Below are 16,308 nucleotides of genomic sequence, written 5' to 3' on the forward strand. Positions count from 1 at the left end.
TTAATTTTAATGAAATGTAATTTCACAATAACCGTAGCTTATTACATTTAATAGATCACTTTTTCTTAAATTCCCTTAGGAGAAAGCATTTCTCCCTAAAGTGTATCATAGAAATTGCTAAGCATACGTTTTCAATGAAAGAAATTACATAGCTTCAACTGGAGATATTGTAGTCATTTTAGTGTTTATGGTGTAGAGCAAATTACAACAGAATAGAGTATTTAATCGATAATTAAATCATCGATAGGAATTGAAACTTACTTTTTTATTTGTCCATTTCAATATTACTGTTTTGAATTATACAGTGTGTCCCACTTAAGCATTAGCCATGCACCCATGTAAAATTGTTATTTGTTAACCGATTTGTTTCAACTTTTTTTTTGTTTGATAGAACTCAGAAAAAGGAGTAGAATGTATAATTTCGGTATTTTCGCGATCTAAGCCATGGCCAACTGAGACGCGTTTTATAGGAAGAAAAAAGGAGAAGTAGTATTAGCGATTTTTGGCAGCATTAATTTAGATATATCTAGAAATCAAATTTGGAGATGTGTTTAAGAGACATAAGAAAGAATGGAATTTTGTTTCTGTTGAAAAATATTTTGTACACTGATGAAGCTACAAACGGTATTATTTCTTCGCAAAATATTATAATGTGGTGTGAAGAAAATCCGCATTGGGTTATACAATGCGGTATTCCGCTAAGGTGAATATTTGGTATGGCATTTTAAATCTAAAACTCATTGGGCCTTAACTATTTTGAAGGAAATTTAAATGCGGATGGTTTTTGGAGATTCCTACAAAATGAATTTATGGACAAAACCGATCACTTGCCTCTAAATGATCGCCTTCATTTACATGTACAGCTAGATGGAGCACCTGTCTATAATTCGATCATAGTGAGAAACTATCTGAATAAACATTTTCCCAATCAATGGATTAGACGTAACAGTCCTTTAATTCATTGGCCACTGCGGTCTCCAGATCTCAAACCTCTCGATTTTTTTTGTGGGGAGCTGTTAAAAATAAAGTTTATGTTACGAGGCTCCAAACGCGAGAAGAACTTTGTGAACGTATTACAGACGCATGCCGTAACATTACTAGGCAACAGTTATGAAAAGTAACAATTAATAGTCGTCGACGTATTGAAAAGTGTTAAATAATAATAATAATAAGTTTCCTTTATTACTAATTTGAATAATACTGATACTCAATATTCAAACAATGCATGTGTTTCGTAAATAAATCTTCAGTTGATTTAAAAAATTAAGGTTTACTTTTGTGCAACACCCTGTATTCTATCACAACAAAAATTGGTATAATAGGGTTTTAGATAGTCCCGAATAAGAATCCGTTGCAGTTTTTGTTGAAAAAAATCGCTAATATTACTTCTCGTTTTTTCCTCCTATAAAACGCGTCTCAGTTGGCCATGGCTTTGACCACAAAAATACCGAAATTATACATTCTACTCCTTCTTCTGTGATCTATCAAACAAAAAAAAGTTGAAACAAATCGGTCAATAAATAACAATTTTACATGGGTGGCTAATGTTTAAGTGGGACACACTGTATATAACTAAAGACTCGTAAACTCGTGTAAACAGCGTAACAGGAAGCGTAATGTTCACGCAAAGTATTAATGTTCTATAGACTTTTTAGCTTCGGGAAACATGTTGTAAATGTACTGTTCAACAGTATTAGTTAATCACAAATAAGAGTAAACGAAAAATGACTTGTTGGATATGTTTTCCTTTCTGAAGAGAATTCATGGTGAAGAAACGAATGTTCATTTGTCCACTGTGTCATATTTGCTTGCTAGGTAGAAGAAACATATTTGTAGAATCGACATAATCAATCAAACACTTATATCGACATACAGCAACTTTATTTCTGAAAACCAGTCGCTAATGACAAATCTTGCTGTCAATCCATTAAATTGCTACGTCATATGGGATCAGTGGAAACCCTGGATCCTACTTGGATCCTTTTGCTTTCTGCTTTATCAACTTATATGATACAATTCTGGTATATTTTTTAAGAAAATAATTTGAAATCATTTTCTTTTATATATGTATAATTTAGATAATTGTCAGAATTTGCCACCTTGAACATCCTGGTGTTTAAAAAAAAATAGATTTTATATACCTCTAGATTTTTCTCAGTTTTCGAAAAAAAAATAGTCGCTGCGTCAGTTTATATATAATGTTGATAACAATAATCTGTCCTGCTGTAATTCTTACTCAAATTTTGACGTGTTGTGTTGTTTGATTAAAAATTAACTCTTACTGGATATGATTTAGAAAAAAAACTATAGAAGCATTCTATGATTTTTTTGTCAATAAAAATTGTAGGAAATTGGAGTTATGAAGACGTTATATTATACTTATGTTCATTAGTATTCAGAAATGGTGAATCGAGAATAAATGTTTTCAAAGTCTTTATAAAGTTGATGGAATATAATAGGAAATATCAAAATTACAATATTATCAAGTACCTAGTTCAGATTTGCGAAGAATAGGTATGTCGCTGGGTTTCTCATACAAATGCATCTCTAATTGCCTAAAATATTGTAGATTCTTAATGTTTGCTGATGACCTAAAATTATTTTTTTATGCTGAGCATACTGATGACTGCAATCGAGTTCAAAGTGACTTAAATTCATTAGCGAAATGGTGTAAGTCAAACGACATGTCATTAAATTATGGTAAATGTAAAGTTATTACGTTTACCCGTAAAAAGAATGTATTTTTTTCAAATTACCACTTAGATAATATTACGCTTCAAAGAGTAAACGCGGTAACTGACTTAGGAGTATAATTTGACAGCTGTTTGAGGTTCGATGTCCATATTGAAGATATGTTGCGCAAATGTTTCAGATTATGCAGTTTTATTAAGAGGCAAACTCGTGAGTTTACTAATATCTTATCAGTTATTTTATTACATAATTCTCTTCTACGCTCTTTCCTGGAATACTGCTGCATAATTTGAAACCCTCAATATTTTATTTACATTAATAGATTAGAATCTGTTCAGCGTAAACTTTGCAATTATATTCTATTCAAACTTAACATAGACCAAAACAATTATATGTATGAAGATAGACTTAATTTAATTGGCATGAAATCCCTGCAGCATCGAAGACAATGTGTTTATTTAAAATTTGCATATAAACTTTTTAATGGTAAGATAGACTGCAATGAGTTATTGTCTTTATTTAGCTTAGTTCCAAACTATGCTACTAGATCGACAGAACTACTTCAATCAAGTCATCAACGCACAAATATCGGGCTGCACTCTTCCGTGAGTGACATTATAAAAACTGTAAATTCACTGCCATTTAACATCGAAATTTTAAATAATTCTATGCATCAATTAATTAATTTTATTAAGCAGTTGAACTAAACCTACTTTTATCCTTTATGTTTTATAATCGATTATAATATTTTTATTACGTGTTTTACAGTTTTTGTTTTATGTGTTTCAGTTTTTATGCATTTGTTATCTTTACCTACGTACCTTACATTATTGTATTATTCTATTAATGGTATCATTTAGGTTATACCTGTAGATACAAAAAATGTTTAATATATAAATAATATCAGAAAGTGTTTACAAAATTTGCTCTTCTAAATATTTTTGTAACATAAACAAAAATAATTATATGTATGAAGATAGACTTAATCTAATTGGCATGAAATCCCGGCATCGAAGACAATGTGCTTATTTAAAATTTGAATATAAACTTTTTATTGGTAAGATAGACTGCATTGAGTTATTGTCTTTACTTAGCTTAAGATTTCCAAACTATGCAACTAGATCGACGGAACTACTTCAATCAAGTCATCAACGCACAAATATCGGGCTGCACTCTTCCGTGAGTGACATTATAAAAGCTGTAAATTCACTGCCATTTAACATCGACATTTTAAATATTTCTATGCATCAATTAATTAATTTTATTAAGCAGTTGAACTAAACCTACCTTTATCCTTTATGTTTTATAATCGATTATAATATTGTTTATTACGTGTTTTACAATTTTTGTTTTACGTGTTTCAGTTTTTATACATTTGTTATATTTACCTACGTACCTTACATTATTGTATTCTTCTATTAATTGTATCATTTAGATTATACCTGTAGATACAAAAAATGTTTAATAAAGTGTTTACAAAATTTGCTATTCTAAATATTTTTGTAACATAAACAAAAATAATTATATGTATGAAGATAGACTTAATCTAATTGGCATGAAATCCCTGCAGCATCGAAGACAATGTGTTTATTTAAAATTTGCATATAAACTTTTTAATGGTAAGATAGACTGCAATGAGTTATTGTCTTTATTTAGGGCTTAAGAGTTCCAAACTATGCAACTCTGTCTGTTTGGAAATGAAAGAGAGTAATAAAACTCCGAGATAAGAACCGGCCATAGGCGTGGTAATATTTCGTTTCAGGTAATTATCGGGTAACACTAATGCTAACAGGTAATGGGTGTACATTAGTATATTTTACTGGATACATCATAGGGCAGGAGCCAGTGTATTGTGACAGATCAATCCAGTCTTAGAGCTGAATATACGAAGACGTGCTAGTGCAGTAGAGTAAAATTCGACTTGTGTTTAGTGACTATTGTGCCAGTGGATATAATATTGTTTGGGTAAAATGTCGAGCTTATCAGATTACGTACCTGCTAAACGCGTGAAAAGATGTGCGCTGTCTCAGAATGAGAAGATTATTATATTAAATGTATTTAATGCATTGAAACACCAAAATCCTACCAACAGTGTTGACGACATCGTGGAAAAGTGTTCCAAAATGACAGGGATTGGAAAATCGACTATCTACAGACTTTTAAAGGAAACAAAAAATGAACAAGATACTGTAAATCCCCCAAAATCATCTACAGGGAGGTCAAAAGTCGTTATAGATGATTTCTTCAAAAATGTCATTCGCAGAAAAGTACACTCATTTTATTTTAAAAAAGAAATACCAACGCTAAACAAAATTTTAAGTGAACTTTCAGAGGACAACGATTTGCCAAAAATCAGTAGAAGCAAATTATGGGCCGTCTTACGAGAGTTGAATTTTTGCTGGGAAAAGCAGAACAGGAAGTCAGTTCTTATCGATAAAGATGAAATTATTTGTTGGCGAAGATCCTACTTAAGATCAATTAGAAAATTCCGTGACGAAGGGAGGAATATTTATTATCTAGACGAAACTTGGGTCAACGAGGGATATACTGTAACAAAAGTATGGCAAGATAAAAATGTAAAAAGTTTTCGACAAGCATTTTTGGATGGACTTTCAACAGGGTTCAAGGCACCTTCAGGTAAAGGGCGAAGATTAATAGTGACACATATAGGTAGTGCCAGTGGTTTTGTAGATGGCGGTTTACTTTTATTTGAATCTAAAAATACAGGTGACTATCACGAAGACATGAACGCAGATGTTTTCGAAGAGTATTTTACACAGATGTTGGATCTTATTCCTCCGGGGTCTGTAATTGTCATGGATAATGCCAGTTACCATTCACGGCAGACCGAGCGGACGCCTACGACTGCTTGGAGGAAAGCCGATATAATTCAATGGTTATCCGGAAAAAACATTTCTTTTGAAACAAATATGGTGAAAAAGGAACTTTTGACACTTGTCAATCTTAATAAAGATCAGAAAAAATATGTTATCGATGAAATGGCAACAAATCGCCAAATAACGGTACTACGGTTACCACCTTATCACTGTGAACTTAACCCAATCGAATTAGTCTGGGCGCAGGTAAAAGGAGATGTAGCGCGAAATAATACGACGTTTAAATTAAGTGACGTGAAAATTTTGTTAAAAAATTCCTTGGAACGAGTAACTGCAGATAACTGGCAAAGATGTATACATCATGTACAAAAAGAAGAGGAGAAAATGTGGGAACTCGATAATTTAATTGACGTTACTGTGGAACCTATCGTTATCAATCTAGGAGACGAAGATAATTCATCAGAATATTCAGAGGATGAATTTTAATATACCTACTTTTTTATTTTCTTTATTGTACATTTATACAACACTACATTTACTCACCATAATTTGAATTTTCAAAATACATATATTTTTGTGTGGAATAAAAGTCTATTCATTAAATTTAAATAAATATTTTGATAATAATATTGAATAATTTTATTTGAATTACTAAAAACCCTCTTAACCCGGTTATGATGCTTAAAGTAGCCTCATGTTTTGAAATGCTGTTTTTATATTGTTTACTTATAAGAGAAATGGACCGAGAAATTGAAGCGGCATAGACAAAGACGGATTGTCGGGGATTAAATTTTAGCTACCTGCTACAATTTAGTACAGTCCGATCGCACAAAGTTTTTTTAAAAGTACACCTCATCTATACCGATAATACATAATATAAAAATATTGAATGTAAGCACATTTATTTACGATTTGCATACATAATAAGCTTTTATTACTCTCTTTCAGTTCTAAACAGACTATATTAGATCAACGGAACTACTTCAATAAAGTCATCATCGTACAAATGTCGGGCTGCACTCTTCCGTGAGCGAAATTATAAAAGCTGTGAATTCACTGCCATTTAACATCGACATATTCAATATTTCTATGCATCAATTAATTAATTTTATTACATTATTGTATTGTTTCATTAATTGTATCATTTAGGTTATACCTGTATATACAAAAAATGTTTAATAAATAAATAAGTTTATAAAAATAATATTACCATTAATACCGCTGATTGTACTAATTTGCTTAATGTTACTCGTGTTATCTTTTCTGCACCAAGAGAAGAAAAAGTCACCGGTTTATGTCACGTGCAACAATTTTAATCGACTGTGCAATTCATGTAACATATTCTTTTGTCCTTTATATACTTTATTGAATGATGTACGGTTTGATTATTTTGTTTATTACAAAGTGGTTGAAGGGGATAGAGGAAGCAAGAACAGATTAAACTTGTGGTTTAAATGAACTGAACAACTGAGCTGTTAAGCAATAAAATATCGTAGTAGTGGTGCGAAAAGTGGGAAACTGTCCAGAGACTCTTGACAATAAAGCAACTGACATACGTGTCGTATTTAACGTGGGAATTAAACTAAATGCAAATATTTGTGTGCAATATTAACCACAGTTTTGAGTCACATTTCCTTCGAAGTACCGCCACCAGTGCAAATACGGTGCAACAGTTTGGCAACACACACAATGCTTCGCGCATTGTGAGTTATCCAATTGTTGTACACTATTGTTTGCTCGTTCTGTACCCACTTTTACGGCATAGCTAGATTTCAGTACATTTGTACTTAAATAACTTTTTTACATATCGTTAAAATAACAAAAGTCGTTTAACAGGATTTTCAAAATGCGAACCTTATTTAAACAGTTTACTGTTTTTTAGAAAAACGTTACTCTCATTCCCCTGCAGAATAGAACAGTGCTTTCCCAAGGGTCCTCACGTGGAGGGAAGTTTCTTTTTAATCAGATATTTGGCTTGACTAACCTTTTTACTGGAAATACTGATCTATTTGAGAGTGATGATGATAACGACGATAATGACACTGGGAGTGATGGCGAGAAAGCTAAAAACTGCACATGCGGTAAGTTGTAAAATCCATTATTATTAAGTTTTATCTTACACCTAATACTAAAAATAAAATCAACACTTTAAAACCCAGAAAGTGACCTCGAACCTCTTTGATTTATTAATACTTCCAGGTCTAATATAATCAATAGAACAATATAACTTCCCCAAGTTATGACATAAACTTAGCGAATGTAAAATATTCTGTTTCATTCGTTATATTTATATGTTATGATAACCCTGATACAGCTTTTGTACATATGAGTTTTTAAAACAACCTGTTCTGTATACGATTATTTACAGAATGTGGAGTTTCCAATCAAGAAAACCGCATAGTTGGTGGCAAGCCCACTGGAATTAATCGCTATCCTTGGATAGCAAGAATTATATATGATGGGCATTACCATTGCGGAGCATCGTTGTTAACAGAGGATTACGTTATAACGGCTGCACATTGCGTTAGAAGGTAAGTACTACACAAATTTTAAAATATAAGTATAATACAATACATCTAAGTTAATTTTTTTTAATAAAATTTTGCTAATACCCCCAGATTAAACAAAAATTACTAAATTCTTCCTATAGTTTTGATATGACATATTATACAGAGTGTAACAAGACGTTGCATTGAATTTTCAATGCCGAGTCCTTATCATAATGAACAAAGGGGGGAATAATATTTTTTCTAATACAGTAGGCAGCAGTTATCTTCATCATCATGTTTAATTTGAACTAAACCTAACCTCGATATTATAAGGAGTATGAGGAGATTCAACTTAAAAAAAATAGTTATTTACAGGATTTGGATATGCCATTTTCGATAAAAACTCTTTTGCCTCTTTAGATTATTTTTTCTAGAATTGAACACAGTTCGTGGTTAAAAATGCAGAAACAATAACAATTGTTTGAATATTATGAACATTGGAAATAGTCACTCCGAATCTGCAAACGAAGATACTCTTCATCGACAAACATTTTTGAACATTTGACATCCCTTAAACCTACCTAATTCTTACGCCACTAGTTGTCAAATGTTACAAGAACTTCTCTATACCAAATGGGAAGTCTACTTATAACGTATTTTATATTGTCTTATTTTTATACTTTTCCAATAACTGATCAAATGTAGGATTTTAGAGCCTTTCCAAACACAAAAAAAATGTTACTTTTGTCTTCTTTTTTTGTAAATATTTGTTTCAAATTTTAACATTGCTCACATTGGAAACAGAACAGAACAAACAATAAAGATAACTTGTGATAGGGATAAATTTTGACACTTAATTTCCCCTAGAATTTATAATACGTCAATTTTTCTGTACAATACGTTATACAAAGTTGCAAGTCTATAACGTGAAGCACAAATTTTCGAAAAAAAAAATGTTTATCTGGAACGCTTTAACTAAGTGTTATTGACCATAACTTCAAGGTCATTGAGCTATTGTAAGATGATAATTAGGGGATACCCACACTTAACTCCATCCGGATTTTTTTTGTCCTCATATCATAGAGGTAAATTTCATATACTTTTGCTAAACTTTGATAAACCTTATGCCGCTTGCACGAAAAATTGAGATTGTTTGAGGAGTCAATGACATTGAACTTATGGTCAATTTATAACCCTTAATGTATTTAAATTATATACCAGATTTAGTAGGTATTTCTATGTTAAGGCGTTGCAGATTTTTTTTTCGAAATTTGAAAGCCTGTAATTTCCACTATGTAAAACTTTGTATATAGATATGTTCGATTAAATTATAATATTTAGGTATGCACCTGTCACTTCTTAAACGGAACACCCTGTACTTTGTGGCATTTTAACACTCAATGGGACGTAGTTTCCTTTCTTCAATATTAAAGTACTACTTCAGTCAGATCTCATTATTAATCTGCAACATGTAAATGTAGCTGCAAAACCTTATTAGTACAGTACGGATAAGTAAACGTTTTATTTTATCCAATTATATTTCAAATAATGCTTTATTGTCAGGGACAGAAACTTTCCCATGAAAGTAGATGGTATATATTTTGCAGAATTAATTAAAGTACAATAAGTTTTCTTCCGGCAATAATTAAATCATGAAATAGGTATAATTGCTCTCTTCAAAAGAAGCGTTAGTTTTACCTCTTATTACATATGTATAAAATTGTGAGTAGTTAACATTAATTACTTGAGCAAAAATATAGAATTAAACTCTACTAACTAAACGTCTTTGTCACATTTTATACATACGGTGTCCCAGAAAACGATGACCATACATCAGCCATACATTCTTGAGGTAGTAAAAACAAATTAAGTCAACTTACCTTAATATAGAACTCCGAGAGTAAGATACAGTACATCTTGTTCTTTACCAATCTCTTTTGTTTTATTAAAAAATCTCCATACATTTTGAGAGAAATGTGTAGGAACTCTGTCGTACATAAAGAACTTTTCTCCACTGCGGTTTAGTTTAGATAAATAGTTATTAATTATACATGTCTATACCGTCATCGTCATTTTGAATTCATGTTGAAAATGTCTTTCATGAATAGCCTTGGGATTTCCGCAAAAAGGATCGAGTTAGGAATTCAACCTCCAATAAACGCCGTCCAAAATTATTTGTTTCTAGTTTCAGTTACCTAGTTTCTAGAAGGGTTCTCTCAATATCAAAAGCTAAACTTTAACATAGTGTAAGTTTTAAACGAAGCATTTTTGAACTGAGGTATAAGTTGACATAAACGGAATTGTCTTTATATCAGGAATCTGTGATTGCTGAATGACAACTGTTTTCTGGGACGCTCTTTACACTCAGAATATGAACTGAAATCGAAAATGGCACTACATTAAGTAAAACCTACCATTCTGTTGACGTAAAATAGTAATAGGTATTACTAATGATGGCATTGAACTTTTAGGCTGAAAAAATCGAAAATAAGGGTAATATTAGGCGACCATGACGCGTCTACTACAAATGATGTCCCCGCGAAGATGAGGGCAGTACTTCAGATAATCAAGCACAGAAATTTTGATCCTGACACATTCAACCACGACATCGCACTGTTAAGGTTAAGGAAACCTGTTGAGTTTACGAAGCAAATAAGACCAATTTGTTTACCTAAAAGTAAGTGTAACTATTTGTCTTTTACCTAACAGTCACGTCCTCTTATAATGAGAGTGCTGGAGCAAGGGAACATTGTTCGCTATATGAAAACGTTTGGTAGTGTAGCGTAGCTTTCCACATATTTTCCTGCACTTTGCATCATTGATAGTTCACCTTAAGCAGGAATATGAAATGAGAAGTTAACTTTAAAAATCACTTGGTAAAATGCTGGCTATCATGTCAGCTCTCGTTACAAATAGATCCAACTGAACCTATATCGCAAATATTTTGTAATTCTAAGACAAAGTCGTTTATCTACGATCGTTTCAAAAATGATATTTTTTTACATAATTTCCGGTGTAAAAAATTGGCTTTTATAAGAGTCTGTGCAATAAAATGATTTCAGTTTAAAAAACTGTTAGTAAGAATATAGAAATATACTTAATTTACTTTGCAATGAACACAATTTTTAATAAGAATTCTAGTCAACTCAAAACTCCTTAATGTAGTAGACAATATATCCGAAGCGGCAGAACGACATTATTTGAGATTGCTTTCTGATCTGAGTCTCTGCGCAAAAATTTGGTTGCACAAGTTTGCTTTCAAATGATTTTTCTACGTAAGACATTGCCAACGGCTACCATGTCTCTTCATCTTTAAAATGTCTCCTACATCTGCAAGCATGGTTATAGATGATCATCTAACACTAAGACTCGCATACTCCTGTGGATTGAGCAACTCAAGATATCTTGCAATTTCGCTTGATATTTTCTCTGTTGGTGACCTAAGAATGGCGGTATCTCTATAAATTTCAACAATATTTTTCAAATCTGTCGTTTCGCCAACAATAACAATATTTTGAAATTGAAATTTTCACTCTCAACATATTACCAAAACTGATATTATGTAAGAAGAGATTATGAAAAAGAGGTAACTGTTCTCAGTTTTCACTAACTCAGAAAGATGCTCGCCATAAATCTGGTGACTTTATATTTTCGATAAATTCCTTTACATTGTTATTTCAAACAAATAATTCTATTTCAGATATTTCGAAATAGTATATTATGCAACGATCATGTAATGATGGTTATTAATACAGGAGCATTAACCGGGATACGAAACGAGCTGAAGGCGAGTTTCGTATGGTTTATGGGAGTGTATTAATAACCATTACATGAGAGTTGCATACGCTATTTTTTCTACACCCGATAAATAATCAAAAACCATAAATTTTATATTTTTATTGAACACAATAGGTAACAGTAATTATTCGTATTTCTATAAAAAAAATCTACAAAATTGTAATTAATACCTCGGGTATTGGTATTGCCATAGATACAAGAAAACTATAAACATTTTATTTGTATTTATATTCAACATATAATAATTGTAATTAATCCGATTTCTTAAAAATATTAAGATTATTTATTGTGCAGTTTGAAAAGTTTATTCCAGGTCCCACTGATCTGGAAGTGGAAGGAATATTTACATTTATTTCATTATTGCTAGTCTCAATAGAGTTCAATATTGTATTGGAAATGCTGATTTTATTCTGAACCGAATTTTCAATGTAGCCTTCTGCCACTGAATTGGANACGTCAAATGCACAGCATGCTTGATTGAAAAATTATGGGTTTCTATTGATTAAAAATCTGTATCGTAATGAAAAATCTGTATCGTAATGGGTATCATTATGAAACGGGTTATGGGCATATAAGTGCATTGTTATAATACGGGTGTAGAAAAAAGTTAATTATAATTTTATTAATAACAACCACACACAAAAAAAGTTACCTGTACTTTTCATGCGACATATGTTATCCGTAGTATTTTTGTTTCCTGATCACGAATGTCAGTGTCAGAACTGAGCTATCACAACACAGGAATTTCCTAACCTTAAAAAACAAGGCAAAAATAGCAAAAATTCATGAAAAAGTGCTAGGAAAAATACAAAAATTTTTTAAAAATTATCATTCCACTAGAAATCCATTAAATTTAGAGACTTTTTGTCTCTTTTATACTTTTTTCGTAAAACGCAATTTTTTCGAGAAAAATGTCAAAATGTGATCGAATGCATATCGTGATTCGCTATTTTCTTCAAAAACATTGCATTTTACGAAACAAATATCAAGAGACAAAAAAGTTTCTAAATTCAATGGCTTTCTAGCTAACTAATAATTAAAAAAAATCAAATTTGCGAAATTTGCCTTTTGTTACCTAACTCAACGCATTCACTTATGTTTTCAGCACAGCAAATTTTTCATGTATGCAGTTGATGCGAGTACAAAAATATTTTCTGAGTATAGTCAATCGTTTTCTAGTTCAAACCGATCTTGATAGATTCTTCGAGTATTGTTTAATGAACTTAAAACACTTGAAGTTGTACTTTGCGTACGTTCAGAATAAATCAAGTATCGTTTCTGTGGTTTGGTCCACACAATATAACATTTACATTTCTTGAATCGAGTCAATTTAAAAGAAATTTATAAAAATTTTTAGATTTTAAAGTGTAATACCTACTAATTCTATAGCAATTGCTAGAAAACAATTTAATAACATTTCCTTATGAGATAGTTAAGAACAGACTGATGCTACGTTCTTTACTTTTATCTGATATAAATATAATCAATTCTCTGTAAAATTTTCTAGAACTCTGTTAGGGTGGAATTGTCCAAATTGTGTAAAGCATTTAAATTCGCGTAGGTCATACATATTTTCAAACATGGTGATCCTTTATGAAAGTTATTTAAGTTCGCATATGTTTCCTACAAAAAAGTAAAGTTAAAAAAATGATTTTCAGCCCAGGAGCTAGCTGGAAAAACGGGAACCGTCGTAGGTTGGGGTCGAACTTCGGAGGGAGGAATGCTTCCAAACATAGTCCAGGAAGTTGATGTTCCTATTCTTACTTTAGGCCAATGCAGGGCGATGAAATATCGGGCGTCCAGGATAACAACGTACATGCTGTGCGCCGGCAAGGGGTCCCAGGATTCCTGCCAAGGCGATAGTGGCGGTCCCCTTCTGTTTCACAGCGGGGATAAATATGAAATCGTCGGTAAGTAATTGCGGGTTCAGTCAGATTTATATATTTCATGTAATTGTATATGAATACGTTGACGCGTGATACTGATAAAAATAAATTAATCTTCAGAAACTTATTCCTCCATAGTGTGAGGAATTAAACTTGTTTTACATTCACCAGTTCTTAATTTAACATATTAACTAACTGGTTAACCAAAATAAATTGGTCAAATTATATTGGTGTATGTAATACAAACCCTATGGTATGTGAAAAAAATTCAGTAGTAAAAATTCACTTGCCTCAGCGAAAAAGTTGCATCTAAAACAAGATTCCTGATAATCAGACATTGGTCACAAATACAACCAGATCATTTAACTGTACTCATAAACTCACAAACACTATACTAAGATTTCTTGCTGTAGTAACTAAAAAATGTTGCTGCAGTTACTAAAACTTTAAGTTAAATGTAATTACAAGCGAGTGAACTATGCATTGAAGGTAAAATCAGTAAACTATGCGACCAATTTAAACTTTTTTGACAAAAACAGATGATTTAACAAGGTGAGGCTTATTTTCATAAAGAACACACTAAAAGCATGGCGAATTGTCACATCACACATCAGCACAATAACTTATTATGCCGATTTTAAATTGTGCCTACGATATACACCATGGGGCCATCGGGGCACTTTGTGACGCAAAAGAGCGAGTTCACTTATCGCAGCAACAAGTTTAGCTTTAGTAGCTATTTGTACCACCATATATACAAGGTTATCCAAAAGTCCCGGTACGGCAGAAAAACTTTCGCAGAATGCATTATGGGAAAAAATGTTTCATACAAAAGTGTAAGGATTTTTCCTGCTATTTCCAAATCCACAATAAAAAATAGGGGTTCCTATTTGAAAACTTAACTTGACCTTCAAATTACCTTGAAGGTCAAAGTCAAAGTCAAATCCAAGATCACCATCAGATAGCCAGGGAAAAATCCTTACACTTTTGTCTGAAAATTTTTTTCCCAAAATGCATTTTTCGAAAGTTCTGCCGTACCTTGACTTTTGGAAGTCGACCCACATTTGACCTTAAAGATCATTGGCAAAGTCATGGTCAAGACCATCTTTGGGCGTAAAATTTCCTGCTCTTTCCAAATCCGCAATAAAAAAATAGAGGTTACCATTTAAAAAACTTAACTTGACCTTCAAATGACCTTGAAGGTCAAAGTCAAGGTCAAATCCAAGGTCGCCATCAGATAGCCAGGGAAAAATCCTTACACGTTTGTCTGAAACATATTTTCCCAAAATGCTAAAGTTTTTCTGCCGTACCGGGACTTTTGGATAACCCTGTATAGTAGGTAATATATTTTTGTGCAGTATGTTACAATAATATTTTACTTTATTTGAAAGATACTAAGCTAATTCAAATGAATTAGAATAAAAAACATTTCCTAAACATCCTGTCTAATAAACAAATATAACTAATCTCATAGACAATATTCTTAATTAATGATATTGCTTAAAACAACTAGGTATTCTGTATGCTACTTGCACAAACATACTAAATTATATCAGCAATATCTATAAGTAATTAGCTATCTAAAATAAAAATTAAAAATTATATTTGTAAGTTTATTAATTAAAAAATCACATAGCTGACATTTAAATGACTAAATAACGTATACAAAGGCATAGGTATATTTTATAATCTCGTTTCTGGTGTCAAAGAACACGGCATTTTTGGGAACATTTTTTTAATCCATCTGAATTAGCATAATATCTTTAAAATAAATTTAAAATACAAGAGTTTATAACAAAATACATGTTTTTGAAAATTTCAATAAGCTTTTTTACCAACTAATGGGTTGGGGAATAAGTAATGTCCGTTAGTTAATATAATATAAAGATAATTTTTTTTTAGTAAGTTTAATTAGAAGATTTTTCTCATTATTTCACCAATAAATTGGCAATCTATTGTAGTGTGTAAAAAGCAAAATGAAAAATGCTCGGATAAATCAATTTTTTATTGATCAAAGCACGCTGTGATGTAACAATTTTTTCCCTAATGTCAGCGGTCTTTGCGTGAAAGGGTTTTAACAAGAACATTTTGGATAATATTATTTTAAATAAGAATAAATAATTGTACGTATGTCAAGGTACAACACAAATGCTAAAAATCTCTTGTTCATCTATTGCATTATTTGCAGGAATTGTGTCATGGGGCGTAGGATGTGGCAGGCCAGGATATCCAGGAGTATACACGAGGGTCTCCAAATATTTGAACTGGCTAAAATATAACTTAGAAGACACCTGCTTGTGTAGCTAATATAAAAGTATTTTGTTAATTTATTTATTTATTGTTAAATAAAATTATTTGTAAAAAAATTTGTATTTTAATACTAGGAATATATTTATTAAAAAGTAATTAATATGCGCGATCTGAAACTGTCAAGAATTTTAAAGAAACCCCTCTTCTTTATTATGAATTAAGTTAGCGAGAAATATCAGTGTTACAAGAAATAAATTAAATTTGTTCTGTAACAAAAACCAAGTAATGTTATAAAACAGATCTTTTGTGTTATAGTTATAGTAAATACAAAATTATTTATTAGCTAACATATAATGG

The 16,308-nt window shown here is 31.4% G+C and overlaps 1 protein-coding gene across 1 annotated transcript; it reads left to right on the forward strand.

The window, feature by feature from the left end:
- Positions 1-685: 685 nt before the first annotated feature.
- On the forward strand, positions 686-16,008 carry LOC111691536 (serine proteinase stubble). The gene is made up of 6 exons (XM_023454554.1): positions 686-703; positions 7,411-7,609; positions 7,897-8,059; positions 10,489-10,694; positions 13,474-13,725; positions 15,890-16,008. The coding sequence occupies exons 1-6, from the start codon at positions 686-688 to the stop codon at positions 16,006-16,008; spliced, it is 957 nt and encodes a 318-aa protein (XP_023310322.1).
- Positions 16,009-16,308: the final 300 nt, after the last annotated feature.

This window comes from Anoplophora glabripennis, unplaced genomic scaffold, assembly GCF_000390285.2.
Source record: "Anoplophora glabripennis isolate ALB-LARVAE unplaced genomic scaffold, Agla_2.0 scaffold45, whole genome shotgun sequence".
In the NCBI taxonomy this organism is placed as follows: domain Eukaryota; kingdom Metazoa; phylum Arthropoda; class Insecta; order Coleoptera; family Cerambycidae; genus Anoplophora; species Anoplophora glabripennis.

What these genes read in the sequence shown, in the direction of transcription:
- LOC111691536 (XM_023454554.1), top strand. An exon ending in AGCTAAAAACTGCACATGCG is followed by an intron (nt 7,610 to 7,896) that starts GTAAGTTGTAAA and finishes GATTATTTACAG; the next exon opens with AATGTGGAGTTTCCAATCAA. An exon ending in GGATAAATATGAAATCGTCG is followed by an intron (nt 13,726 to 15,889) that starts GTAAGTAATTGC and finishes CATTATTTGCAG; the next exon opens with GAATTGTGTCATGGGGCGTA.